At 45.8% G+C, this 27,004-nt stretch overlaps 1 protein-coding gene across 16 annotated transcripts in view; it reads left to right on the top strand.

Moving 5' to 3' along the window:
* TIAM1 (TIAM Rac1 associated GEF 1) overlaps positions 1 to 27,004 on the top strand; it is a 449,049-nt gene that overhangs the window by 288,191 nt on the left and 133,854 nt on the right. For all 16 annotated transcript variants that reach the window (XM_035283120.3, XM_035283112.3, XM_035283121.3 and 13 more), the window contains 2 exons: positions 15,081 to 15,528; positions 22,978 to 23,150. In XM_035283120.3, the coding sequence (XP_035139011.3) occupies positions 15,081 to 15,528; positions 22,978 to 23,150 (621 nt within the window). The remainder of the gene's footprint in view (positions 1 to 15,080; positions 15,529 to 22,977; positions 23,151 to 27,004) is intronic.

Here is a 27,004-nt window from a genome sequence, read left to right as displayed (position 1 = left end):
AGGAGGTTAGCCGGCAACTCCTTTGAGGAGGCATTTTAAATTCTGGGCGGGTTTGGGTCACTCGTCAGTTTCTTTCGGGGGCTGGCAGGCTTGCTACCTTACCGGGAGCCATTTCAATTTCCTGTTCCTTGCGATGCTGGCCAGCCCTGTCTCTGGAGGGAGGTGTAGCGGAAGGAATAACATGGGTGGCTTCCAGTTCTGATTTTGCAGCCAGCTAGTTGTTTGACCTTGGGCAAACCCTGACTTCAAGTCATTCCTCTGAAAAATGGGGATAAAGATGCTCAACTTGCCTGCTTCGGGGTCTAGCGTATGAAACCGTGGGTGGGAAACATTATTAAAAGACTTCGCTTCAGCCTGGGTGACAAAAGCGAGACTCTGTCTCAAAAAAAAAAAAAAAGACTTTGAAAGTGTCTTCCTAGTGAAAGGAGGCACCACCACTTAGTTGGCAATAATAATTAAGACTAGAAATAATAGCATATTGAGTAACTGAGTCGGCTTGGTGGCTGAGGCAGGGGGATCCTTTGAGCCTAGGAGTTTCAGTCCCATCTGGGCAACATAGCAAGACTCTCTGTCAATGAAAGAAAGAAATGTGGAATAATCCTGCATGCATTGGGCCTTTTTTGGTACTTCTGTTCGCCGAGGCAGAGTTCAGGGAGGCTTGGCTTTTGCCCAGGATGGGGAGGTGGTTTGTAGATGGTGCTTCAGGCTAAAAATCCAGACTTGGCCCATTTGCGTTGAATGGCGGAGCAGCCTCAAGGGTGACCAGCAAACGCCACTGCAGTCAGCACTCTGATCTGGCCAGTAGGAGGCGGTGCTGCACCTTCCAGCTTTGCTCCAGCTCAAGTCAAATGGGCATTTCAAGGTGACGTTCTGCTGGAAAGGGGGTCTAAATATAATGAGCGCATGATGGAGGGCGTAGGGGGAGCCCAGAAAAAGAAAACTGACTTTAGACTGTCTGTGTTTCTGCCTGGGGACAGGTCTTGCTGATGGTGTCCAAGCCAGGTATCTTGGCTCCACCTCTTCTTCCCTGCGTGACTTTGGATAAGCTGTTCACGTTCTTGTAGCTTTAATTTCTGCATCTGTCAAGTGGGGATGATAAGACTCTTTGAGAAAGTGGAATGAAGTAATGTGTGAAGCGTAGTGCCTGGTCCTTAGGAAGCAGCCAGTGAGGGCAACTCTGTTAGCTTTTGTAATTTTCAGCATTGTTAGTGGAGGCACAGGGGTTGAGGACCCAGGGTAGTTGTTTGTATCAGTATCTTGAGTACTTCATAAAGATGGAAACAGTAGACACTGGGGACTCCAAAAGCTGGGAGGGAGGGGAGCAAGAGTTGAGAAATGAATTCTTGGGTACTGTGTTCCCTGTTTGGGTGATGGGTCCAATAGAAGCCCAAACCTCAGTTTTACATGATATATCCATGTAACAAACATGCACATGCTCCCTTGACTCTAAGGAAAGAAAAACACACTCATGTCCTAGAAACCAAGTTGCTAAAAAGGCTGCATCTGTGGTCTGAGAAGGTGAGCCTGAGGCTTGCCTCTGGATGCACTCCCTGAATTTTAACCCATCTCTTCTGAATTGAGAATATAATGACCCAAATGACCTGATAACCCACGTGCAGCCCCTCTGACTACCCCGTGAGGGCTACTTCTGCACTGTCAATTTGACAATCATGGAGATAGATGACCTATTAAAGAGTAACCTGAAAGGGATTGAATGTCTGTCTTGAAGACATCATCGGATTGGCACTGCAGGACTGATTCAAAGAGGTGATCTGTGGGGCCTTCGGAGCTTAGAGAAGGATACTCGGACATAGATTGTTAAAAACAGAATGTCACCTTTGACTTTCACTTTTTCCCAACAGTGCCAGGTTGGTGCATATGCTCTGTAAGATTTGAGAGGGGGGTACCCTGCTGTATTTTGGCTCTCTATGGTTCTGACACTAGGGATGTGTAGATTTCTGCTCTCCCCCACACTCAATGGCTGATGGGGATTTGAGCCTTTGAGTTACGGCTACCCCCAGAAAATGGGCAAAGGAAAGGACAGTTCTCCTGTCCAGGTCTGGTACTGCTGAAAGCTCTCATCTGTCATTGTTATATGAAATTTCCGTCCTTTGGCTTGTCACCTTCTAAAATTGTTAATATATGGAAGTGAGATCATCTAAAGGTGGTGTCTCATAAAATCACCGCTTAGGCAGCCTAATGTAATGGGAAGTGCCATGGGCCAGGAATCCTAAGAAGGGCTTTTGCATCCTGGCATGTGTGCTTACCCAGTGGTGACCTTGGGCCAGTCACTCCATCTTCTGTGCCCCAGGATCTGTTGCTGTCCAGTTGGAGTGACACCAGCTACCCACAGGGCTATCAGGAGAACCAATCGGGATACCGTGTGTGGAACCCTCTTGCGGCATCTAGAAAATGCACAGAAGTATTATTTTTGTATTGACTTTATATGTTGAGTGAGGATCTTTAATGACTTGAAACAAACCTCAGAATTATGCATAACGCTATCCGCCCGCCCACATTTCCTCGTCTAAGTTTGGCATGCTCATCCACGCGATTTCTTGGGAGCCCACTATGTTCCAAAGAGCGTATTTTAAGAGGCGGTGGGTGTGGAGGCTTCCTTGAAAAGAATGCTTTAAAAAAATTTTTTTTTGACCCAGGGGACCTCTCCAGTGAGCTTGAATCATAGATAGTAAAGTCTCCTTGGCTGCCCTGGTGATGTAGTTTAATCTGTGATCATCCTGTCAGCAGTTTTACTCCCCAGAAAAGAGCTCCTGGCAGACATTTGACCCAAGAGCATGACCTCTAAGCCTGGAAGAAAACACATTTTATCTGGAATAATGTGAACAACTTCATTTGATTTGAAAGTGATTAAAAAGGGTTTTGGCCATTCTTCCCGTGTCTGCATTCTTTTCAGTTGTTGGATGGATTTTGAAACAAGAAGACATTGGACTTCACATTTCAGTCTTCAACAGTGTCACGTAGGTGCTACAGGGTCTGGCTGGCAATTTTTTGTTACATTCGTGTGTTTTATGAGCATGTTTATCGTGCATGCACATGCGTGCTGGGCAGAAAAGGTTGTCTTGGAGTCAGTATGGGTAAAGCCTCATGTAATTTGAAGCAGAATTTTGTTTTGTTGGTTTCTGTGAAAGTACTGAATAGGTTGCTCCTTGGATTTAATTGATGGCTAGCTTATCTCTGGGCCTGAACTTTATGAATTTCTTTGATTATAGACAGAGGAGGGGGCAGCCTAGTGTCAGACAAAGAAGTTAGCAGCATATCTGAACTTGCAAGGTTGAGGCTGTTACCTCTTGGTTATTTATTTATTTAGTATATTTTATTATTTATTATTTATTTTACTTTAGGTCTATATCTGTCATTTCTCCCCAAGTTATCCCTCCTCATTCCCTGCTGTCTCTCTCCTACCCCCTCCAACTGCCTCCAGCGTGTGATACTCCTTTCCCTGAATCCACGTGTTCTCATTGTTCAACACCCACCTATGAGTGAGAACATGCGGTGTTTGGCTTTCTGTTCTTATGTCAGTTTGCTGAGAATGATGGTTATTTAAATTCCATGGTTCTCAATGCCTCTTAAATGAGGCTGGAGATTCTGCAAGGGAATGAATGGAAAACTCGTGGCAGTTTTACACATACAAATGCTTAACACATAGGAGTTGTTAGTTGTGATGGTTAAGATTGCCTCATTGTACTGGGGTTCGGCTCTCCTGTGTCTCTGAGACTTTCAGTGGGTGAGCTGGAAGAGAGAGAACCCTGCCATTTGATGGAGTCTTGTCGCCAGGTTCTGTGTTCTGTGGGAAGCTTTGGCGTGGAGCCACTGTACATGCTTGTGAGGAGAGCTTCATTCATCCACTTGGGAGATGAAGGAACACAGCTAGGTTGTACTGAGCGAGTCTCAGAGAACCTCAGCCTCAGGAGAGCAGCGAGGAGCCCTGCTCTCGGAGCACCCCCAGCCAGGTGTGGTGCTGGTGAGTCAGTTTGTGAGTTTCACTGGCCAGTTTCAGACAGCGCATTCCCAGAAAAGACAGAGATGAAGAGAGAAGGTGTCATAACTAGATGAGAACCCAGATTTTTTATTTTTTATTGAGACTGAGTCTCACTCTATCACCCAGGCTGGAATGCAGTGGCACGATCTTGGCTCACTGCAACCTCTGCCTCCCAGGTTCGAGCATTTACCATGTGAGTAGCTGGAATTATAAGCACACATCACTGTGCCTGGCAAATTTTTTGAATTTTTAGTAGTAAAGGGTTTCACTAATGTTGGCCAGGCTGGTCTTGAACTCCTGATCTCAGGTGATCCTCCTGCTTCTGCTTCCCAAAGTGCTAGGATTACAGGCATGAGCTACTGCGCCCAGCCAAAAACCCAAGTCTTCTGACTTGTTGATCAAGCAGGGCCTTTTCTTCCAAAGCATACACTAGTGCACTACCTCCCTGTGCCTGAAAAGGTTTCAGTTCAATATCCTCAGATTTTAAGATCAAAACCCTCAATTCTGGTACAGACACGGAAAAAGAAAAAGGACTTGGTTGAAAAGAAGATTGTTACTGACCACTCTTGCCACCTAAAACAGGGATTACAGAGAGAGGTGGCCAGGATGACTCTGGCACAGCCGTCCCTCACGGCTGCTTTGTGTAACAAGCAGGTATTAATAACAGGGTAAAGAGTGAAGCATTGGCAGAAGAGGAGCTTGAGTTTCTAAAAAAATTGTCTTGATGTTTAAAATTTGGTTTTATTTTGCAACTGAGCTTCAGTGACTCAGAGATAAGTTTGTTTCCTGGTTTGAAAATGCACATCAACAACCATGTGATTCTTGACCTTTGGACACAGTCTTTTGAGAATCAGATGAAAAATGTGGACCTTTGCCTTAGATAAAGATAGGGACCACCCTTCTGCATATCATTTCAAGGGGTCCATAAATCCCTTAAACTCCATCTAGAGGCTTCTTTCTGGTGAGGAACCCCAGGTTTTCATAAAACAAATACTTTCATGTAAAATCAATTTTTAAAACATCCCTGTCTTTTTCTTTCCTTTTCCTCTGTCTTCTGTTTGATGGTTTGTTTTTTTTTCTTTCCTTTTCTCTTTCTCGTTTCTTTGTCTGGCACGTCAGTTAAGCAATGAGATATTTATTTTAAAAATGAACCCATCCATTTTCTACAAGAATATTTATCTTCTTTGCCAAGATCTTTTTTTGGGAAGTGGAAAGGTGGGTAGGTAGTTGAGAGAAAGCTTATGTCAGCAGTTCTTAGACCTTTTTATACTCTTAAAAACTAATTCAGGAGGCCGAGGCAGGGGGACCATTTGAGGTCAAGAGTTCAAGGCCAGCATGGCCTACCTGATGAAAACCTGTCTCTACTAAAAATACAAAAATTAGCTGGGCGCGGTGGTGGGTGCCTATAATTCCAGCTACTTGGGAGGCTGAGGCATGAGAATCACTTGAACCCGGGAGGCTGAGGTTGCAGTTAACATAGGTTGCAGTGAACCAAGATTGCACCACTGCACTCCAGTCTGGGTGGTAGAGTGAGACTCAGTTTCAAAAAAAAAAAAAAGGAATTCGGACTCCAAGGGACTTCTGTTTATGTGGTTTATATCTATAAATATTGATCACATTAGAAATTGAAACAAATATAAAAAATATCTATTAATTCATTTTAAAATGACAGCATACCCATTACATGTTCACATAAATAACTTTATTTAAAATGTTTTGACCCACCAAACATGGTGGCTCATGCCTGTAATCCCAGTACTTTGGATCAGGAGATTGAGACCATTCTGGCTAACATGGTGAAATGCCATCTCTACTAGAAATATAAAAAATTAGCTGGGTGTGGTGGCATGTGCCTGTAGTCCCAGCTACTCAGGAGGCCGAGGCAGGAGAATTGCTTGAACTTGGGAGTGGAGGTTGCAGTGAACTGAGATCATACCATTGCACTCCAGCCTGGGTGACAGAGTCAAACGGTCTCACCAAATAAAAATAAGGGTTTTGGGGAAAAAAAAAGTTTGGGAAACATAGTAAGAGGTTGTCTTTAAAAAAAAAAAGAAATGGAAAAATTAGCTGGGTATGGTGAGTACCTGTTGTCCCAGCTGCTTGCAAGGCTGAGGTGGGAAGACGACTTGAACCCAGGAACCGGAGGCTTTCATGAGCTGGATCACACCACTGCACTCCAGCCTGCGTGACAGAATGAGACCCTTATCTCTAAAAGAATACCGTGTTTTATGCTCTAAAACAAAAGATGTGGGGCAAGGCATTGTTTTCCATTTTGCAAATCTCTGTGACTTCCAACATAACAGAAGACACTAGCGTCTCAGACCTACCTTTGCGTTCACTCTCTTGCAACATGCTGTTTGACTGGACCCTATGAGCAAACCCTGGCCTTGCACAGGTAGCCGGAAAAGGAAGAGCCTGAGGGGGACCCCCTGTAAGTATTTTAGGGACCCCTAGTCCACACATTGAGAGCTGATCATTTATGCTAATACAGATTGGGAGTATTCAGGATTTTCTCTTTTAAGAGACAGGTCTCGCTGTGTTTCCCAAGCTGGAGTGCAGTGGCCATTTACAGGTGTGATGATAGTGCATTGCGGCCTTGAACTCCTGAGCTCAAGTGATCCTCCTGCCTCAGCCTCTTGGGTAGCTAAGACCACAGGCATCTACCACTGTGCCCACCAGTTCAGCTTTGGAGGATCACATTCTTAGGGGCAGTGGCTCATGCCTGTAATTCCAGCATTTTGGGAGGCCACAGTCGGAGGATCGCTTGGGCTCAGGAGTTCAAGACCAGCCTGGGGAACATAGTGAAATCTTGTCTCTACCGAATTTCAAAAAAATTAGCCAGGTGTGATGGTGTGTGCCTGTAGTTTCAGCTACTTAGGGGGCTGAGGTGAGAGGATTGCTTGTGCCTGGGAGGTTGAGGCTGCAACAAGCTATGATCATGTGACTATATCTACCAGCCTGCACATCAGAACGAGACCCTGTCTCAAAAAAAAAAAAAAAGGCTGGGTGAGGTGGCTCACAACTGTAATCCCAGCACTTTGGGAGGCCAAGGCAGGTGAGTCACAAGGTCAAGAGATCGAGACCATTCTGGCCAACATGGTAAAACCCAGTCTCTACTAAAAGTACAAAAAATTAGCCAGGCGTGATGGTGTGTGCCTGTAGTCCCAGCTACTCAGGAGGCTGAGGCAGGAGAATCGCTTGACCTGGGGAGGCAGAGGTTGCAGTGAACCAAGATTGCGCCACTGTACTCCAGCCTGGGTGACAGAGCAAGACTCCACCTCAAAAAAAAAAGAAAAGAAAGAAAAGAAAAAATCAGATCATATCATAGTATAAGAATAGAGGAAGGTCTTGCCCCTTGACTCAACTTGTATGAAAACAATGTGTAATCATTGGTGTGTTATAGCATAACTGTAAATGTGTGACTGTTGGATGCGGCTGTGAAGGCTGCCTCCCCTGAAGACCTGACAGGGTCTCCACAGGTCCTTATAGAGAACTTAGGAAACACCTGACTAGCCTTTCACTTTGTCATTTGGACCCAGTTGACATTGGACCACCAGTTGACTGAGTATCTAGCTTGGGCCATAAGATAGCCCAATATATCTTTCTTACTTTCTCTATTTTTTTTTTCTTTTTGAGACAGAGTTTTACCCTTTTGCCCAGGCTGGAGTGCAGTGGCACAATCTCAACTCACTGCCTCCCGGGTTCAAGTGATCTTCCTGCCTCAGCCCCCTGAGTAGCTGGGATTACAGGCACCTGCCACCATGCCCGGCTAATTTTTGTATTTTTGGTAGAGACAGAGTTTTACCGTCATGGACAGGCTGATCTCGAACTTCTGACCTCGTGATATAGCTGCCTCGGCCTCCCAAAGTGCTGGGATTATAGGCATGAGCCACTGCGCCTGACCTACTTTCTCTATTTTTTCGAAAAGTTTAGGAAAAAAATTTAAGTGAACTCCGATTGCTTCCATACAAGACATAGTCCAACTGGACTGCTTGAAGGCTGCAAATGTAAGCTTTATAGCTAGGACTAATTTGTCCCCTCAGCTTTAGTTGAGCATGAGCTGAGTTTAGAAATGACAGAGCCTTGAAATCCGACTGCAGTGTATTCCATGAGAAAGTGTTTTCCTTGTTCTAAGATTGTGGTGGAAAATGAGCAACAGTGAGTTCATTCAGCAATTATTTTTGAAGTGCCTTCTCCATGCCAGGCTTTATTCTTGGCACTTGGGATGCGTCAACCAGGAAAGATCCACGAGCTCGGTGGGGTGAAGTGGGTGTGTGTGGCAGAAAACAGTTAGCATAATAAGTAAGCGATACACTGTGGAAGAAAGACAGAGCGTGTTGAGGAAGATGAGGTGTGGGGCATGGGGGAGGCGATTTCTGACAGGGTGGTGGGGGGTGCTCTTGAGAGGGCAGACTTGGGTAGGGACTTGAAGGAGAGGAGGGGAGGAGGGAGCTGGCTCCTGAGTTGTTAGATGGGAGGGTGCACAGCACATTTGAGCAGGGGCGCCAAGCCCAATATGGCTGGATTCGGGGCGGGGAAAGGGGATGCTGTAGAGAAGTTGGCTTGGCAGTTGGAGGAAGCACAGAGAAGGCTTCTAGTTGTAGTAGAAGCAGGGATGTGGGCCGGGTGCGGTGGTTCACACCTGTAATCCCAGCACTTTGGGAGGCCGAGGTGGGCATATCACCTGAGGTCAGGAGTTTGAGACCAGCCTGGCCAATGTGGTGAAACCCTGTCTCTACTAAAAAAGCAGAAAAAAGTAGCCAGGTGCAATGGCAGGTGCCTGTAATTTCAGCCACTCAGGAGGCTGAGGCAGGAAAATTGCTTGAACCTGGGAGGCAGAGGTTGCAGTAAGCCAAGATCGCACCCCTGCACTCCAACCTGGACGAGAGTGAGACTCCGTCTCAAAAAAAAAAGGTGGGGATGTGAGTATTCTTGGGAGTGAGAATGATTGGGAGTATGACCTGGAATGAGTTCTTCAATTTCGCTGGTGGGTGGGTACATCCAAAGCTCAAGTGCTGACACCGGACGTTGGGAGAGGGTCTTGAACAGCAGCCTGAGGAGTCCTCCATGTTGCTTCTGGAAGATTGGCCTGGCAGCGGTGTGCTGGATGGATTGATGGAAGGAAGATGGTTAGGAGAGAGCTTATTGCTCAGCCAGAGTGTGGCATTCGGAAGGGAAGGAGAACACTGAGTCTCTGATATATTACGGATCGTGAGGAGGGAGAGGAAGGATGACTGTAAGGCATAAGCACATGCATGGGAGAGCAGAGGAAAGGAGAGGTCATGATTCATTTAACTTAGACATAAAGTGTGTCCATCAGGAGGTACCTGAAGGAGCATTTCAAGCTTTTGCCAACTTACTTTGGAGTCCCTTTTTAGTAACAGTAAGAATTTTGGTTCCAGTGCTTGTAACTGAAGTTGTGAGTCACTCCCACTGGAAATCATTAGGAGAAAAGGAATGGGTGTTGGAAACATAAAAAGCAAGGCATGGAGATTTTGCCCTAAGAAAGGAAGAGGAGCGAAAATAGAGTTGATTTCCTATTCTAGCAAATTGGGGATGGCAATTATTAGTAATTCGTAATAGTGACCAATAGTTACTAATTTACAGTGTAGAGAACGTCACCACTTTCCTAGCTTAGTGCTGTTTTGTGAATGTGAAGACAAGGAACAAGCCTAATTAGTATTAGCTGGCCCCAGCCTTGGTATGCTTATGTTTTTCCCAGGTTTCTCAGGGACCTTTCTTCCATGTTGGTGCAGGAAGTTAGCAGCTGAGTTCAGGCAATGCCTTCTGTCGCTGAAAGTGGAGATAACTGTAATTATAGTTAACATTTTTGAGCAGGTACTATGTGCTGGGTTCAGTTCAACACACTTTTCCTGGGTTAACTCAATCTCACAGTGTCTTATAAGGGGTCTTACAAAGTAGATGTGTTATTCTCCCCATGGTACAGATGAGGAAATTGAGCAGATTGGTTCAGAGTCTCTTACCTAGAACTGTCACTTGTTGTATTCAGATTATCAAAGGTGAGTGTACTGAGAATACCAAGGAGAGAATACTGAGGACCAAAGATGGGTGTGTGTGTGTGTGGTGAGGTGAGGTGTACTTAACATTTTGGGGTTGGGAAGAAGATGTGAATCAGAGAAAGGACATGTTAGAATTTAACAAACCAGAAACTTCTAATTGAGGGTTTCTGCAGGTCCACATTTCTTTACCTTCTGGGATTCAGTGAATTCTGCATTCTATTAGCATGTTAACACAGGTATATTCAAGCTAAGCTGGATCTATCAGGGAAATTAAAGTGACACAGGAAACGCATTCAACTTATCTAACTGCATTCAACTTATAACAGCTACAGGTAGCCAGTTGATTCTCTCCTGGTCCTGAAATTGGCCCAGAGACCTTGCACTTTCTGACTAACTGCATTTTCAAAATCGTGTTCACACATCATTAGCACAGAAAACCTCTCCCTTTGGTAGTATTTGAAGTCTCCTGTCAAAACAACTGGAGCCTTATCACAATGTGTCATTAGTCCACATTCATGCTGTGTGACCCTCCCGTCTTCAAGGCGGTGAAAACAGGCTTTGAATTTGCCTCTTGCCTCCCTCATTTTAGTGTGAGAGCTCATTTAAGCATTTGTTGCCCAGCTCAAATGCTAAGAAAACTCTTGCCCGCAGCTGTTGCATGCTTCAGGCTACAGCTGGCCACTTGGGCATACATTCATTTCTGGGAAACTGCCAGTGGAATGGAGGCTGGTGAGTACCCTGAAAATCTGGCTTCAGATAATTTGTCCTGGGAGAACAGGATTGAAGAGCCTCTCCACCCTGTGAATGTTGGTTCATGATCGGAAGTCTCTTCAATGGAGTGGTTCCATCATGGAGAGTTTATTTTGAACTGTTTTCTGGAAATCTCTGCTAGATCATGAACCATATTTAGAATTATTTCTCTGTCTAGCCAGGATCTTACCCTAACATTTGACTCTAAGAGGGAAGATACCTTGACGTTGTTGCAAACAGTGCTGAGTCTCCCTTAGGACCATTCCGTGGTATCAGTCTTCTGTATTCCTCACTGCTGGGAAGACTGGGGAGGTTTATAGGTGCCTCTGGGTCGGGGGAGAATCTGGTTTCTCAGGTGGGTAGGAGGAGCCCCTCTGAAATGACCACTAAGTAAGTTTGCAGCACAGTGAAGGAAAGAAAGAACAGTGTTGAGTAGCACCTCTACCTGGGTCATTGCCATTTCCAGCCTTACTGGAGAATGGACTTCTGGGAATTTGGGACATCCCAAGCTTCATGACTTAATAGGGGCTGGGGCTGGGCAACCCGCATCTGTTTCCCAATGGGCTGGGTCACATATCAGTGGGGGCATGTGTACCAGTGAGCCTGAATAACCATGTAGGAGACAAGGTGGAGTTGTCTTGGATCACAGATGACAAGAGCATTCCCTGGTGATGACATGGAGCTGTGTGCTTCCAAAGTATGCACGCTCAGCTGGGGCCCGCAGGCCTTTTACCTGGAGTAATCACTTCCTTGCTCGGTTTAGTGGCTGTCCTAGAGTTGAACACACATAGTCTGGGCCATGGCCAGGCTGCAGCATCAGTTGGCAAGAGCAGATGTTCAGGTCCTACAAAGAGGTGAGTGTCCATTGAGGCCTTAGCTCTTAGTTTAAATAGAGGCAGATGTGAGGGCATTCTAGAAAGGTAAGGATGGTGTGGGAATGTGGTGAACTCTTACGAGACATGCTCTGGAGAGCTGGTCTGTTGGGTCTCTGCCTCTCTTTTCCTTACCCTCTTTTCATCTCCTCCTTCCCCTTTCTTCCACTTTCAGCTTTTAGCTTTTTGCCAGGCAGGTCAAGGCAACTGGATAAACAATTACTGAGCTTTTACTGAAAGAAGCTAGAAGAGCCATTGTTGGTAAGAAAAGTGGGGAGGCATGGGATTGATTGTTATTTTTTTTTTGGATACAGGGTCTCATTCTGTTGCCCAGGCTGGAGTATAGTGGTGCAATCTTGGCTCACTGCAACCTCCGACTCCTGGACTCAGTGATCCTCCCACCTGCCTCAGCCTTCTGAATAGCTGGGACTACAGCTGCGCACCAACATGCCTGGCTGATTTTTAGTATTTTTAGTAGAGACGGGGTTTCACTTTGTTGCCCAGGCTGGTCTCAAACTCCTGATCTCAGATGATCCACCCGCTTCAGCCTCCCAAAGTGCTGGGATTATAGGCATGAGCCACCATGCCCTGCTGGGATTGAATATTTAGGCAGAATCTGATCCGGTGCTACCTGCAGCTGAGCCATGAGGTCGCCATACAATAATGGAAAGCATAGTTGGAAGGATAGGTTTCAACCTCCCATCTGCCACCAACCAGACTTGTGATTTTCATCAATGAGATGACTTTGCCAAGTCCCTTCCTCTTCTGGAGCTCTGGGAATTACAAGTTGCCTGGGATCATTTCTCTTCTTTTACGGAAGTCTCTCTTATGAAATAGGGATGTTACCTATGTAGCTACATTTCCCTGTCTTGTAGAGAAGCATTTCACCTCTTTGCATTTTAGAGAAGAATACTTAGTAGCTGATTTTTTTCATGCATACCAAACCTTTTTCCGAGAAAGACTAAGACTCCATGAAAATAAATCCAAAAGTTTGGAAAATTCACGGGCTCATCTTGTGTAACTCAGTGGTAATCCTAAATAATCAACAGTAGTCAGATTTTCTCTTTGTCTTTTATCAAGAGAGAAGCATATGGTCAGTGTCTCTGCCTGGGAGAAATGTGAGTTGGTAACAATGTTTTCCTGTTTGTGTAGAGGATTTTTACCAATCAGCTCTAGGTCTTTGATGACCACCATGAAAGTTAATAAGCAGGAGGGCAGATAGCGAAGCTGTGGAACCAGCAGTTACAGGGTCTGCATCTCAGCTGCATTTGTGATTTCTTTCTTTCCCTTAAGTCCCTCTAACTCCCAGGGGTCTAAACTCCATTTGTCAAGGAGTCGATCCCTAGAAGCTCACTCAGCTATTTCCTGCTGCCATTCTACTCCCACCACCCCTTTTTTCCCCATGTCTTGCTGTACACCTCTTTTAGCTGCTCACTTAGTATTTCTTCATGATGAAGGTAAGCTTTGACCAATTCTTAGAACTGGGCTGGGCGTGGTGGCTCACGCCGGTAATCCCAGCACTTTGGGAGGCTGAGGCAGGCGGATCACGAGGTCAGGAGATCTAGACCAGCCTGGCCAACATGGTGAAACCTCATCTCTACTAAAAATACAAAAATGAGCTGGGCATGGTGGCTCCATGTGGCTCCCAGTTACTAGGAAGGCTGAAACAGGAGAATCGCTTGAGACTGGAACTTGGAGGTTACAGTGAGCTGAGATTGTGCCACTGCACTCCAGCCTGGCAACAGAATGCAGCTTCATCTCAAAAAAAAAAGAAAGAAAGAATTAAGTGAGGACCCTGGAGATCCAGGAACAGTGCCTGTCTGGGGCCTTGTGTGGGACAGTATTCGTTTGTGACATGACTCATACTGTTCCCATTTCCTCTCAGCAAAGACAGGAGCCCAGAGCTTTCATTTGTATGGTAATTCAGACTATCTGGTTAGTTTCTACATGTTTGAACCAGAATTAGCCATTTGTGAGCCTAAAGGCCCCCCACATTGGTGAAACCTCTGAACCGCGTTGAAACCTCCGAGGCCGGGTGCGGTGGCTCACGCCTGTAATCCCAGCACTTGGGAGGCCAAGGCGGGTGGATCACAAGGTCAAGAGATCGAGACCATCCTGGTCAACATGGTGAAACCCCGTCTCTACTAAAAATACAAAAAATTAGCTGGGCACGGTGGCACATGCCTGTAATCCCAGCTACTCAGGAGGCTGAGGCAGGAGAATTGCCTGAACCCAGGAGGCGGAGGTTGTGGTGAGCCAAGATCGTGCCATTGCACTCCAGCCTGGGTAACGAGCAAAACCCCGTCTCAAAAAAAAAAAAAAAAAAAAAAAAAAAGAAACCTCCGAACCGCACGTTACTTTGGCATTTTCTATATTAGATTCAGGTCGCCGTTCTCTTGCTTGGAGAACAGTCAGGCCCCTTCCTTAGGCATAAGATTGTTGAGCCGTCCCATCCACTACTGCAGTCAGGATCCTTCCTTGATTACTACCATTATTTAATTATTGTTTATGGAAATGCCTGTAGCGCTTTAGAGCCATTAAGATACTGATTTAAAAACAGACCTGTCTGTCTCAGAAATGTTCAACTTAAAGCAGAAGCAGTTTTGGAAGTTCCCAATGTTTTTAAACTGGGAATTGATACCCCCAGTATCTTGGCAGTTGCCCCTAGCTATCACTTGGCCCAGGGGCAGCAAGTAACCTGCCCAGGGCTCCTAGCATACCGGCTTTGAAAGGGCAAGGTAATTGGAGAGCTTGATGGAGCTGTGGGCCCCACAGACTTACCACAATGCAGAGAGTGAGAGGCTGCTTGTTTTCAAGAAGCGAAGCTGATTAGAGGATGAGGATTCTTGCCTGCTCCTGGAACGAGGGGCCTTGCTGGGTGAGTGGGTGAGGCAGTGCCCTAGCTACCTTTTCTGTCACCCCATTATAAAGGAGACTCCTAAGCAGGCCTTTTATTGATTGATTTTTAAAAGTATCAGCTGTAAAGTCCTGGTTATTCACTGTCACCCCCTATGTCTAGAACAATTAACTCATCTGCCTGCAGAATTTCCCGGAGTTCAGGGCAGGCTGATGAGGCTGAGGGTGCTGGGCTCTCAGCATGGCAGCGGAATAATCTCAGTCACTGATTTGCCAGTTCGTTAATTATCTTAGAAAAATGATGAGCTCTTTGAAGTATTCCTTATTTCTTTTATATTTCTTGAATATTCCAAATCATTTGCTCTCACGAAGGGCGGCTAAAGGTTTTCTGAGCAGCTCTGCTGGGTGTGTGCGAGTCCAGGGTTGGGCAGGACCGGGTCCAGGAGCCATGGGGAGTGGCTTTGCCTGTGAGTCTCCTGTGAGTCTCCTGGGACTGCAGAGCCCTGGCTGGACTCACAGGAGCTCCTGGGTTCCTTCTCCACGTGACGCTTGTCTTCTTTGCTCTCCCCTTCTGCTCCCAAGGATGTTAATGCAGGTGAGGGCAGTGAGTTTGCAGACAGTGGGATTGAAGGGACCACCACCGACACGGACCTCCTGTCCCGGCGATCCAATGCCACCAACTCCAGCTACTCACCCACCACCGGCCGGGCCTTTGTGGGCAGCGACAGTGGCAGCAGCTCCACTGGGGATGCAGCTCGCCAGGGTGTGTATGAGAACTTTCGGCGGGAGCTGGAGATGAGCACCACCAACAGCGAGAGCCTGGAGGAGGCCGGCTCAGCCCACAGTGACGAGCAGAGCAGCGGCACCCTGAGCTCCCCGGGACAGTCGGACATCCTGCTGACCGCCGCGCAGGGCACGGTGCGCAAGGCAGGTGCCCTGGCCGTCAAGAACTTCCTAGTGCACAAGAAGAACAAGAAGGTGGAGTCAGCCACCCGGAGGAAGTGGAAGCACTACTGGGTGTCCCTGAAAGGTGAGGCTGGGAGGGCCCTGGCTGTGTGCCAAGTGCACCACAGATATGCTCCGTTGTGTACATACTCATGGGACGGGTGGGTTTTTTGTGGTTGTTATTATATAGAATTTGAAATTCATTCTAATTTAAAATTTTATTTTATCATGGTAAGAGCACTCCACATGAAATCTACCCTCTTCACACTTTTTAAAATGTGCAATGCAGTATTATAGACCACAAGTGCCATGTTGCAAGGCAGATTTCTAGAACCTAGTTGGGCTGGGCGTAGTGGCTCATGCCTGTAATCCCAGCATGTTGGGAGGCTGAGGCGGGAGGTCCACTTGAGCCTACGAGTTCGCGAACAGCCTGAGCAACAGAGCAAGACGCGGCTCCAATTAATTAATTAATTTATAAACTAGAACCTATTTGTTTGACTTAAGTGAAACTTTATGTCCCTTGATTAGGAACTCCCCATCTCCACCCCTGCGAGGGATGTTTTGTTTTTTCACTTACGCTAGAGGAGCGTCTCATGTCTAGTTTCGGCATATATGCAACCGGTTGTGATGACGCTTTCAAAGGATGAGTTTAAAAAAAATTTTTTTTGGAATCATTCAGCTTTGTGTCTTTCCAAGTGACTATTTTGAAGGGAAGTTTATTAGCTTGAATCCTATGAAATTGCCATTTTTTAAGGTAAAAGATTGGTAGGATAATGTTAATTTCATAGGATTCAACCTGATGTTAATGGAATGTGTAGACCATCATGTTTAGGAAAAAGTCAGTCACTGTCTGATCGTCACATGTTGCATGTTTGCCTGTGTGTAGGTATACATACATGCATGTGTAGATCACTATATTTTCTGTTCATATGATCATAGTTTTGTAGTTGCTATTTGTTGTCATTTTGCACATTTTTATGAAGTGCACGTATGTATTGTTGTACGTATCTGCATATGTCCTGGTAGCGTAGAAAATGTAATATATTTGTGAGCTCTCTATATACATATTTTTTTGAGATGGAGTCTCACTGTGTCACCCAGGCTGGAGTGCAGTGGTGTGATCTCAGCACACTGCAACCTCCACCTCTTGGGTTCAAGTGATTCTCCTGTCTCAGCCTCCCGAGTAGCTGGGATCACAGGCATACGCCACCACACCCGTCTAATTTTGTATTTTTTTTTTTTTTAAAGTAGAGATAGCGTTTCACCATGTTGTCCAGGCTGATCTCTATCTCCTGACCCTGTGATCCACCTGCCTCAGCCTCCCAGAGTTCTGGGATTACAGGCATGAGCCACCACCCTGGTTGAGCTCTGTATTTTAAATAGAAAAACACTTCTCAAGCACACAGTTTTCATCACAAGCTAGACTTGAAACAGGATTAATACGTGGCAGCCTGAGTTGGATAGGTTAACAGGATTGATGGAAGGGCGTGGGAGGAAGAAGCTTGGGCTTCCCAGCGTCAAATTAGACCATTTGATACTGGATTTCAGACTGTGGTCATTTAGGGAGCATCCAATCCTAGAGACATGGAGCGGCCCAGAGCTCTGCTCAGTGAGGTGAAGACATGACTGTGCGGTGATGGGCAGGTGCAGGTCAACCCTTGCACAGGTGGGGTTGGTTTGGCCCCATCATTCTTGGTGCCAGCTGTTGCTCAGATGCAGGTCACGCAGGAAGGGAGGGTGTTGGTTAGGATATAGGTTTTGCTGCATGTGCCAGAGACCCGCAGTGCCGACGCCAAAGCCATAAGCAAGGAAGAACTTTACTTCCCGCCCACTTATCAGAAATAGACGATCTAAGGCTTGTGTGATAATTCCTCCCTGTGAATTCACTCAGGGACGCTGGCTCCTTCTGAAGTTTTGTTGCTCAGCTATTCCTAGAGCGTTATCTGGGTCTCACTCTGTCTTCTAGGCTGGAATGCAGTGGCACAACAGCTTTCTGCAGCTACAAATGCCTCGGTTCAAGTGATCCTCCTGCTTCAGCCTCCCACGTAGCTGGGACTACAGGCATGTGCCACCATGCCTGGCTAATGTTTTTTATTTTTTGTTGAGACAGGGTCTTGCTATATTGCCCAGGCTGATCTCCAGCTTTTGGCCTCAAGTGATCCCCCCACTTTGGTCTTGGGATTACAGGGGCCGTGGTGCCCGGCCTCCTAGGGCATTATCTTTTGATGATGATTTTCTGTAGGGGTCTTGCCTGTGAAACATGGATGTGCACCCAGTGGTAGCATTTTGGAGAACTTCAGTGTTCTTTCTCATGTGTGACCTGCCTTGGCTTAATTTGGAGGTGCTACAGGGTTATGTCTGAGGGGCCTGGATCATCACACCTGCTGCTCTGCTCTGAGGGAGTGAGAGCAGATGAGGGGAAAGGCTTCTTTTCCACTTCCCGCTCCTCCCCTAGATGGGCACACCACTGAACACTGTGGCCTCTGATTCTTAGCAGCCCATCTTAGCAATTTTTTATTAATTAGTGCCAAGTTCTTAATAGTTTGATTTGAAGATCACCTTCTGGGTTGTACCCCACATCTGCTGACTCACAAGGTTTGGAGGTGGGACCCTGGATGAATTTGCTGGGGCTACCATAGCAAAGCACCACAGACTGGATGGTGGAAATTACAGAAATGTATCATCTCACAGTCCTGGAGGCTGGAAGTCCAAGATCAAGGTGTCAGCAGGGTCGGTTTCTTCTGAGACTGCTCTCACTGACTTGGAGATGGCCGTCTTCTCTCGGTGTCTTCACACAGTCTTCCCTTTACTTGTCTGTGTTCAAATTTCTTCTTCATATAAGGGCACTGTTCATAGTGGGTCAGGGCCCACCCTGTGTCCTCATGTTATCTTAATTACCTCTTTAAAGGCTCTATTTCCAAATATGATCCTATTCTGAGCTAACTGGGTTTAGGATATTTGGAGGACACAATTCAGCCTGCAACAGGCCCTGACTTTGTGATTTAAACAAGCTTCCCAGGGGATTCTTACTCTCAAGTTGAGAGCAGCAATGTTAGTGGCATAAAATAAAGATGATTAGGGCCAGGGGTGGTGGCTCATGCCTATAATTTCAGCCTCTTGGGAAGCTGGGGTGGGTGAATCACGAGGTCAAGAGATTGAGACCATCCTGGACAACATGGTGAAACCTAGGCTCTACTAAAAATACAAAAATTAGCTGGATGTGGTGGCACGCACCTGTAGTCCCAGCTACTGCGGTGGCTGAGGCACAAGAATCTCTTGAACCTGGGAGGCGGAGGTTGCAGTGAGCCAAGATTGCACTGCTATGCTCCAGCCTGACAACAGAGCAAAACTCTGTCTCAAAAAAAAAAGATACTTCGTTGACTTTTTTTCCTTGGGACATGTCAGAGGGGTTAATTTTGTTACTGCCATTCCCTGGGAGAGTCATTAATACAGGAAGCCAGGGTGCAGGTACCTAGGTGCACAGCCCACAGGCCCTTTAGGGAAGGGAGTCTTCTTGGTGATGCAGATCTGAGTGACACACCTGTCGGAATTCAGGCCCAGAACATGGAGCCACCGAGCTCTTTGCTTCACCCTGATGGGTTCCCTGTTTATTGCCATCCTCGGGGCTTTGTCCTTGCTGCTCAGAAGCAAAACTTGCAATTGACTTTTTCTTAGCAACACTTGACAACTGAGAAATAAAGAGCAGAACACCTGGGAACCATGGGATACAGATTCCCCCCCCAATTCTTTCCCATTAGACAAAGTAATTGATTTTTTTTTAGAAAAGATTTCATTTGGAATTAGTCTCTGGAGTGTTTCCATGGACAGCAGAAGAGCGTAGATTATGTTCCAGAGAAGATGAAGGTAAAAACTGTCTTTTTTTTTTTTTTTTTTTTTGAGATGGAGTTTTGCTCTTGTTACCCAGGCTGGAGTGCAATGGTGCAATCTTGGCTCACCGCAGCCTCCGCCTCCTGGGTTCAGGCAATTCCCCCACCTCAGCCTCCTGAGTAGCTGGGATTACAGGCATGCACCACCATGCCCAGCTAATTTTTTGTATTTTTAGTAGAGATGGGGTTTTACCATGTTGACCAGGATGGTCTCGATCTCTTGACCTCGTGATCCACCTGCCTCGGCCTCCCAAAGTGCTGGGATTACAGGCGGGAGCCACCATACCCGGCCCCAAGGTAAAGACTTTCATCAGGGTGGACGTGGTTCTCGGATTTGCTGCTTCGCATTCATCTTAAAATTGGGACAAGTGATCATTGAGTAAAAGCAGATTTTAATCACCTTTTGTGGTGCTTTGTTGTGGATGAATCTACATCAAATTTGAAAAAGTATAAAAACACTTACCTGGTAGGACCGTACAACATTCAGTAGGTGCACATTTTAGGATGTGTGCGTGTCCCCTAATTCATCACCCACAGGCTTCTTTCTCTGTTCTAAAACTGTGCTAAGGTGTGTTGCTTTTTTATGTTTGGAATCTGCTTTTCATTAGTGTTGAATTAGTCATAAGGATTATTTAGAGTAGGATTTCTCAACAGGGACACTGTTGACATTTTCTGGATAATTCTTTTGTGGAGGGCTTAGGCTCTGTCCACTAGATGCCAATAACACCTTCCCCCAAGTTGTGACAACCAGAAAGGTCACCAGACACTGCCAAGTTTGCCCCATCGTGAGAATCTCTGATTTACAGAAAAACAGTTTCCCCCTCCCAGCTTTGTTATTTCTTTTTATCTCTAAGCTGTGCTAGCCTAAGACAGGGAAATAGGAGGTACAGATGATTCTGCTTTTTATATAAGTGTTCCTGAAAAGGCTTGAGATCCTCAAAATCTTGGGGATTTGGGGAAAAATAGAGTTGGGGCAGACTACTCTACAGGTACGCATCTGAGTTCTACAATGCAACTTTTAAACCCCAAACTAAAAAAAAATTAAAGAGAGGTTGGTGTGGTGGCTCACGCCTGTAATCCCAGCACTTTTGGAGGCAGAGGCAGGAGGATTACTTGAGGCCAGGAATTTGAGACCAGCCTGGGTAACATAGTGAGACCTTGTCTTTACAAAAAAAATACACAAATTAGCCAGGTATGGTGGTATATGCTTGTAGTTCCAGCTACTCGAGAGGCTGAGATAGGAGGTTCACTTGAGCCCAGGAGTTCAAGGCTGCACTGAGCGGTGATTGTGCCACTGTACTCCAGCCTGGGTAACAGTGGGACCCCATATCTACAAAAATTATAGTAATAAAAAGAAAAATAACTGCAGAACTCCACTAAAATTTTCTAGCAATAAGCAACATAAAACTTGTATTTTTATTTTTTTGTGACAGGGTCTTGCTCTGTTGCCCAGGCTAGAGTGCAGTGGCATGATCATGGCTCACTGCAGCCTCAACCTCCTGAGCTCAAACAGTCCTCCCAGCTCAGCCTCCTGAGTAGCTGGGAACACAGGCATGCACAGCTAACTTTTTTTATTTTTGGTAGGGTTGAAGCCTCACTATATTGCCCAGGCTGGTGTTAAACTCCTGGGCTCAAGTAATCCTTTCACCTTGGCCTTCCAAAGTGCTGGGATTACAGACATAAGCCACGGTGACTGGCACACTTTATATTTCAAAAAAGCATTAGCATGGGGCTTTCCCTTTGAAAAAAAGAAGCAACTGTAACTTGAATGGGTAGAAGCAATAATTATGGAAACAAGGATTACAAGTGTGAAATCCTGATGCTCAGGAGCACCGTGCAGTAAGGACTTGTAAGCAGAGACTGTGGTCAAGCTGTGCCAAGAGAAAAACGTGACATGAGTGGGGAGGGCATGCCAGTATGCTGCATTCCTACAGAGGAGGGACGAACAGTTCAACAGCGGTTCTCTGGTCATGTGAAATACTATAGGCTAGGAACGTTGCCCTTGAACCAGTGGGACCTTTCCGTTGATGTGCATCATTCTCTATTATTCATTGCATATGAGCAAATTTGCTTTACAGAGCCCCATTTGCTTTACAGAGCTGAATAGACTGAACTTTCAAGGGCTGTGCAGTTCACAGCAAGTGTGGCACTTGTTTGTGGTAAGGAAGATGGTGAAAACGGACTGATAGCTTATGTTGAAGTTGAGGAAGAGTTCACCCTGGCTTTCCCTGAAATTGGTTTCAGTTGGTTGAGAGTAAGTGTTCAGCTAGTAATTGCTTTTAAAGTGAGCCTTGGCCGGGTGCGGTGGCTCACACCTGTAATCCCAGCACTTTGGGAGGCCGAGGTGGGTGGATCATGAGGTCAAGAGATCGAGACCATCCTTGACAACATGGTGAAACCCCGTCTCTACTAAAAAATACAACAATTAGCCAGGTATGGTGGCACACACCTGTAGTCCCAGCTACTTGGGAGACTGAGGCAGGAAAATTGCTTGAACCTGGGAGGCGGATGTTGCAGTGATCCGAGATTGTGTCACTGCACTCCAGGCTGGCAACAAACCGAGACTCCATGTCAAAAAAAAAGTGAGCCTCAAGTTTAGGTGATAATGGAGGGCATCTGTGGAAGCCATCTTACCACAAGTCTATGAAATATTCTGTTTCTATTGTCTTGTTAGTTTCACGGTGCACTTACATATGGACCAGGACTCTGGCTTCTCCCAGGCCTTTGTGTGTGTGTGCCATGTATTTCCTCCTTCAGCAGGAACAAAGGCATGATTGGCTTCTAGAAAAAAATTTACAGTTAAGAGATGAGACCAAAATGTATGTTTTTCTTATCCTTAAAGCACTTAACGCCAATATTATATATTGTTTTCTCCAAGGGCATGGTCTGGAAACTAAATACATTTCCTAGAGTTTTCTGGTTGCAGATCATATGAGATGTTGGAATGGGCTTCAGTTGGACGGTAGTGACTTCCAGTCCTCACATAGTGCCGGGCACAGTTCTGGCCTGGAGGACCGTGTTTGAATTCACCTTGGGACAAAGTCACAAGACCCTATGTCTGTGAAGAGGCCTGTCGTGAATCATTCTAAAACCCAAAGGAAGGGTTTGAGAGAACCTGAGGGCATGCAGGAAGGAATCCCAGGCAGGCTGAGAAGCTACAATTTAAGATCTTTGTTCTTTTTTTTTTTTCAAGACAGAGTCTCGCTCTTGTTGCCCAGGCTGGAGTGCAGTGGTGTGATCTTGGCTCACTGTAACCTCTGCCTCCCTGGTTCAAGTGATTCTCCTGCCTCAGTCTTCCAAGTAGCTAGGACTAAAATTAGACCACCATGCCTGTCTAATTTTTGGTATTTCAGTAGAGACGGGGTTTCTCCGTGTTAGCCAGGATGATCTCGATCTCCTGACCTCCTGATCCACCCGCCTCGGTCTCCCAAAGTGCTGGTATTACAGGCGTGAGCCATCGTGCCCAGCCGATCTTCTTCCTTCTTTAGGTCCATCCAGGACTTGAGTCTAAGCATGGCCCCATTCTCTTCACTTCCTGGGTTCCACGTGCTTTAATTTTTCAGCCTCTGACATGTTAAATTCCGCTATGGGTCCTTTTGTTTCCCAGGCACTAAATACTCATGCAGACCTCTGTTCTGTTTCCTCAGGATGCACGCTATTTTTCTACGAGAGCGACGGCAGGTCTGGGATCGATCACAACAGCATCCCCAAACACGCCGTCTGGGTGGAGAACAGCATTGTGCAGGCAGTGCCTGAGCACCCCAAGAAGGACTTTGTCTTCTGCCTCAGCAATTCCCTGGGCGATGCCTTCCTTTTCCAGGTTTGTTGGGCATTTCCTTTGCAGGGCATTTCAAACCTCTCAGCTGGGTACCTTCTTTTCTTGCCTAGGTGCCCAATCTCCCTTCACTGCTTTTTTTGTAGTGGTGAGATAAATCTGTTGCTCATTATGAAAACAAAAACAGTGCATGACAAAATAAACATCTATGTGAAATTCTAAGAATAGGTATATTCAGAGATCTTCCGAGTGAAGGCTAAGGAGGGCTATGGGTTGGGTGTGAGAAACTTGCTCTGTTTGTGATGAGTTGAAGGATATTTTAGTGTGGTCTCAGTACCATTTCTGTTGCATGTAAGAAAGGGATCATGAATTCCCTGCTTCAGACATGATTTGAGCTGCCAAAAATTTTTATATTCTTTTTTAGTATTAATCATAAAGTAAAATAATGACATCTCAGAAATGACGGGCATCACCTAAACAGTTTTTCTCCCTCACCTGATCAGGACTTTCTACTCATCATCCTTGATTTTCAGCGTTCTTTAGAAAAATACTTCTGGTTGGGGCGGTGGCTCACGCCTGTAATCCCGGCACTTTGGGAGGCTGAGGCGGGTGAATCACCTGAGGTCAGGAGTTTGAGACCAGCCTGATCAATATGGTGAAACCCTGTCTCTACTGAAAATACAAAAATTAGCCAGCCATGGCAGTGGGCACCTGTATTCCCAGCTACTCAGGAAGCAGAGGCAGGAGAATTGCTTGAATCTAGGAGGTGGAAGCTGCAGTGAGCTGAGATTGTGCCATTGGACACTTCAGCCTGGACAACAGGAATGAAACTCCATCTCAAAACAAAAACGTCTCTACTAACTGCCTCAGGATTAACATTTTCTGTGATAGGGAATCTGTTGAATTTGGATAGTTGTAAAATACTCTGCAAGAACTATTTTTGAGGTGTTATTTAGGAAGGCTTTCTTGATTCCGTTGAAGACTTAATTTCTCAAGCCTTTATTCTGTGCTTCCTATGTGCTCCGCGTGGCCCTACTGAGAATACCAGAAGATTTTGACAGTTCATCCTTTTTTTTTTAAATTTGAGATGAAGCCTTGCCTTGCTCTGTTGCCCAGGCTGGAGTGCAGTGGCATGATCTTGGCTCACTGCAATATCTGCCTCCCAGGTTCAAGCAGTTTTCCTGCCTCAGCCTCCTGAGTAGCTAGGACTACAGGTGCCCACTGCCATGCCTGGCTAATTTTTGTATTTTTAGTAGAGACGGGGTTTCACCATATTGGTCAGGCTGGTCTCAAACTCCTGACCTCAGGTGATCCACCCTCCTCAGCTTCCCGAAGTGCCGGGATTACAGGTGTGCCCAGCCGACAGTTCATCATCATAAAAGTGTTCACATGTAACAGAGAGGACAGACACAGCAAATCTTTATAATGTGGCAAAGCCTAACGGTGCCGGTTAAAGGAAGAGCAGGTATAAATGGCGTGACAAGGACAGCGAGACTATAACATGCAAGGAAGGAGCTGGAACAAAGGTATAGAGGAGAAAAATCATTTATTTCGCCAAGTTTCTGGCTTTGGCTTCTGATGCTATTTCTATTTGGACAATTAAAGTAAGGAATATAAAGTGCTAGTTTTGATTGTATAAAGACAAAGCATCTGTGTTTTCTTTTTTAAAAATCTGTGATGTAAAACACAGAAAGAAGAGTGCACAAAACATAAGCGTACTGCTCACTGAGCTATCATAAAGTAATTATGTAACCAACAGCCAGGACGAGAAATAGAAGTTTCAGGCACCTGCTGGGTGCAGCCACTCAGGCCTGTAATCCCAGCAGTTTGGGAGGCCAAGGCAGGCAGATTGCCTAAGCTCAGGAGTCCATGACCAGCCTGGGCAACACGGTGAAACCCTACCTCTACTAAAGAAACAATACAAAAAAATTAGCCAGGTGTGGCGGCATACACCTGAAGTCTCAGCTGCTTGGGAGGCTGAAGCAAGCGAATTGCTTGAACCCAGGATGTGGAGGTTGCAGTGAACCAAGATCTTGCCTCTGCACTCCAACCTGGGCTGGGCAACAGAGCAAGACTCTGTCTCAAAAAGAAAAAAGAAGGAAAAAGGAAGTTTCAGGCACTTAAGCCACCTTCCCCAACCCCACCCCACAGAGAAATGCAGCCTACTAGTTGAATTGAGTGAATATGTCTTTTATCATCCAAGCCAGGACATGTTTATGTATCTGGGAATGACTTAATTGTCCCTTCAGTTTTACTGGATATAGAATTCTTAATTGACAGTCTTACTTCAGTGCTTTGAAAATGTCATCTCACTTCTTTCTGGACTTCATGATTTCGGATGAAAAGTCAGCTCCTTGCGGATTTGTTGTGGGAGATAGGGTCTTGTTCTGTCACCCAGGCTGGAGTGCAGTGATGTGATCACAGCTCACTGCAGCCTCAACCTCTTGGGCTAAGCAATCCTCCCAGCTCAGCCTCCTGAGTAGCTTGGGCTACAGGTACGCACTGCCACACCCAGCTAATTTTTTCTAGTTTTTGTGGAGATGGGGGTCTCACTTATTACCCAGGGTTGTCTCAAACTCTTGTCCCCAAGTGATCTTCCTACCTCAGCCTCCTAAAGTGCTGGGATTACAGGAATGAGCCACTGTGCCTGGCCTGGTTCTTTTAAATAAAAATTATATTTCTTTATTGATATTCTCTATTTGTTTTCTTTTTAAGACAGGGTTTCATCATGTTGGTCAGGCTGGTCTTGAACTCCCGACCTCAGGTGATCCACCCGCCTTGGCCTCCAAAGTGCGTGGATTACAGGTGTGAGCCACCACGCCCAGCCAATATTCTCTATTTCATGTGGTATTAGTCTCATACTTTATTTCTTTAGACATGGTTTATTTTAGTTCTTTGAATATGTATACAACAGTTGCTTGAAATCTTTGTCTAGTATACTTAACATTGGACTTTTCTGAACCAGTTTCTATTGACTTTTTTCTGTGTATGGGCCATACTTTATTCATTTTTTTTTTTTTTTTTAGCAATCGGGCCTGGCTCTGTTACCCTGGCTGGAGTACAGTGGTGCAATCATAGCTCACTGTAACCTTGAACTCCTGGGCTCAAGCAGTCTTCCCACCTCAGCCTCTCAAGTAGCTGGGACTGCAAGTGTGTATCACCACACCTGGCTCATTAAAAAAAAAATTTTTTTTTTTTTTTTTTTTTTTTGAGACGGAGTTTCGCTCTTGTTACCCAGGCTGGAGTGCAATGGCGTGATCTCGGCTCACTGCACCCTCCGCCCCCTGGGTTCAGGCAATTCTCTTGCCTCAGCCTCCTGAGTAGCTGGGATTACAGGCACGTGCCACCGTGCCCAGCTAATTTTTTGTAACTTTTAGTAGAGACGGGGTTTCACCATATTGACCAGGATGGTCTCGATCTGTTGACCTCGTGATCCACCCGCCTCGGCCTCCCAAAGTGCTGGGATTACAGGCTTGAGCCACCGCGCCCGGCCAAAAAAAAAATTTTTTTTAAGACAGAATCTTGCTATGTTACCCAGACCAGTCTCAAACTCCTGGCTGCACGCAGTCCTCCCATTTTGGTCTCCCAACCCTCTGGGATAATAGGCATGAATCGCCATTCCTGGCCCATGCTTTATTGTATATTTGCATGTCTCATACTTTTTTTTGGTTTAAATTGTACATTTAAAATAATGGGACAACTCTGAAAGCTGATCCACTTCCCATCCTTTGCTATTGTTGTTGATTATTGATGGTGATGGTGCTTCTTTGTTTAGTGACTTTCTTGAAATCTGTAAAATATTTAGGCTTTGTCATGTGTGCTCACTGAAATCTCTCCTCAGCTATTTAGTAATCAGCTAATGATTAGAGAGAGATTTCCTTAAATGTCCAGAAGCAAAA

Source organism: Callithrix jacchus, chromosome 21 (genome assembly GCF_049354715.1).
Source record: "Callithrix jacchus isolate 240 chromosome 21, calJac240_pri, whole genome shotgun sequence".
NCBI classification, from domain to species: Eukaryota; Metazoa; Chordata; class Mammalia; order Primates; family Cebidae; genus Callithrix; species Callithrix jacchus.
The sequence above is the reverse complement of the archived record's forward strand: the minus strand, read 5'-3'. Positions and strand labels throughout refer to the sequence as shown.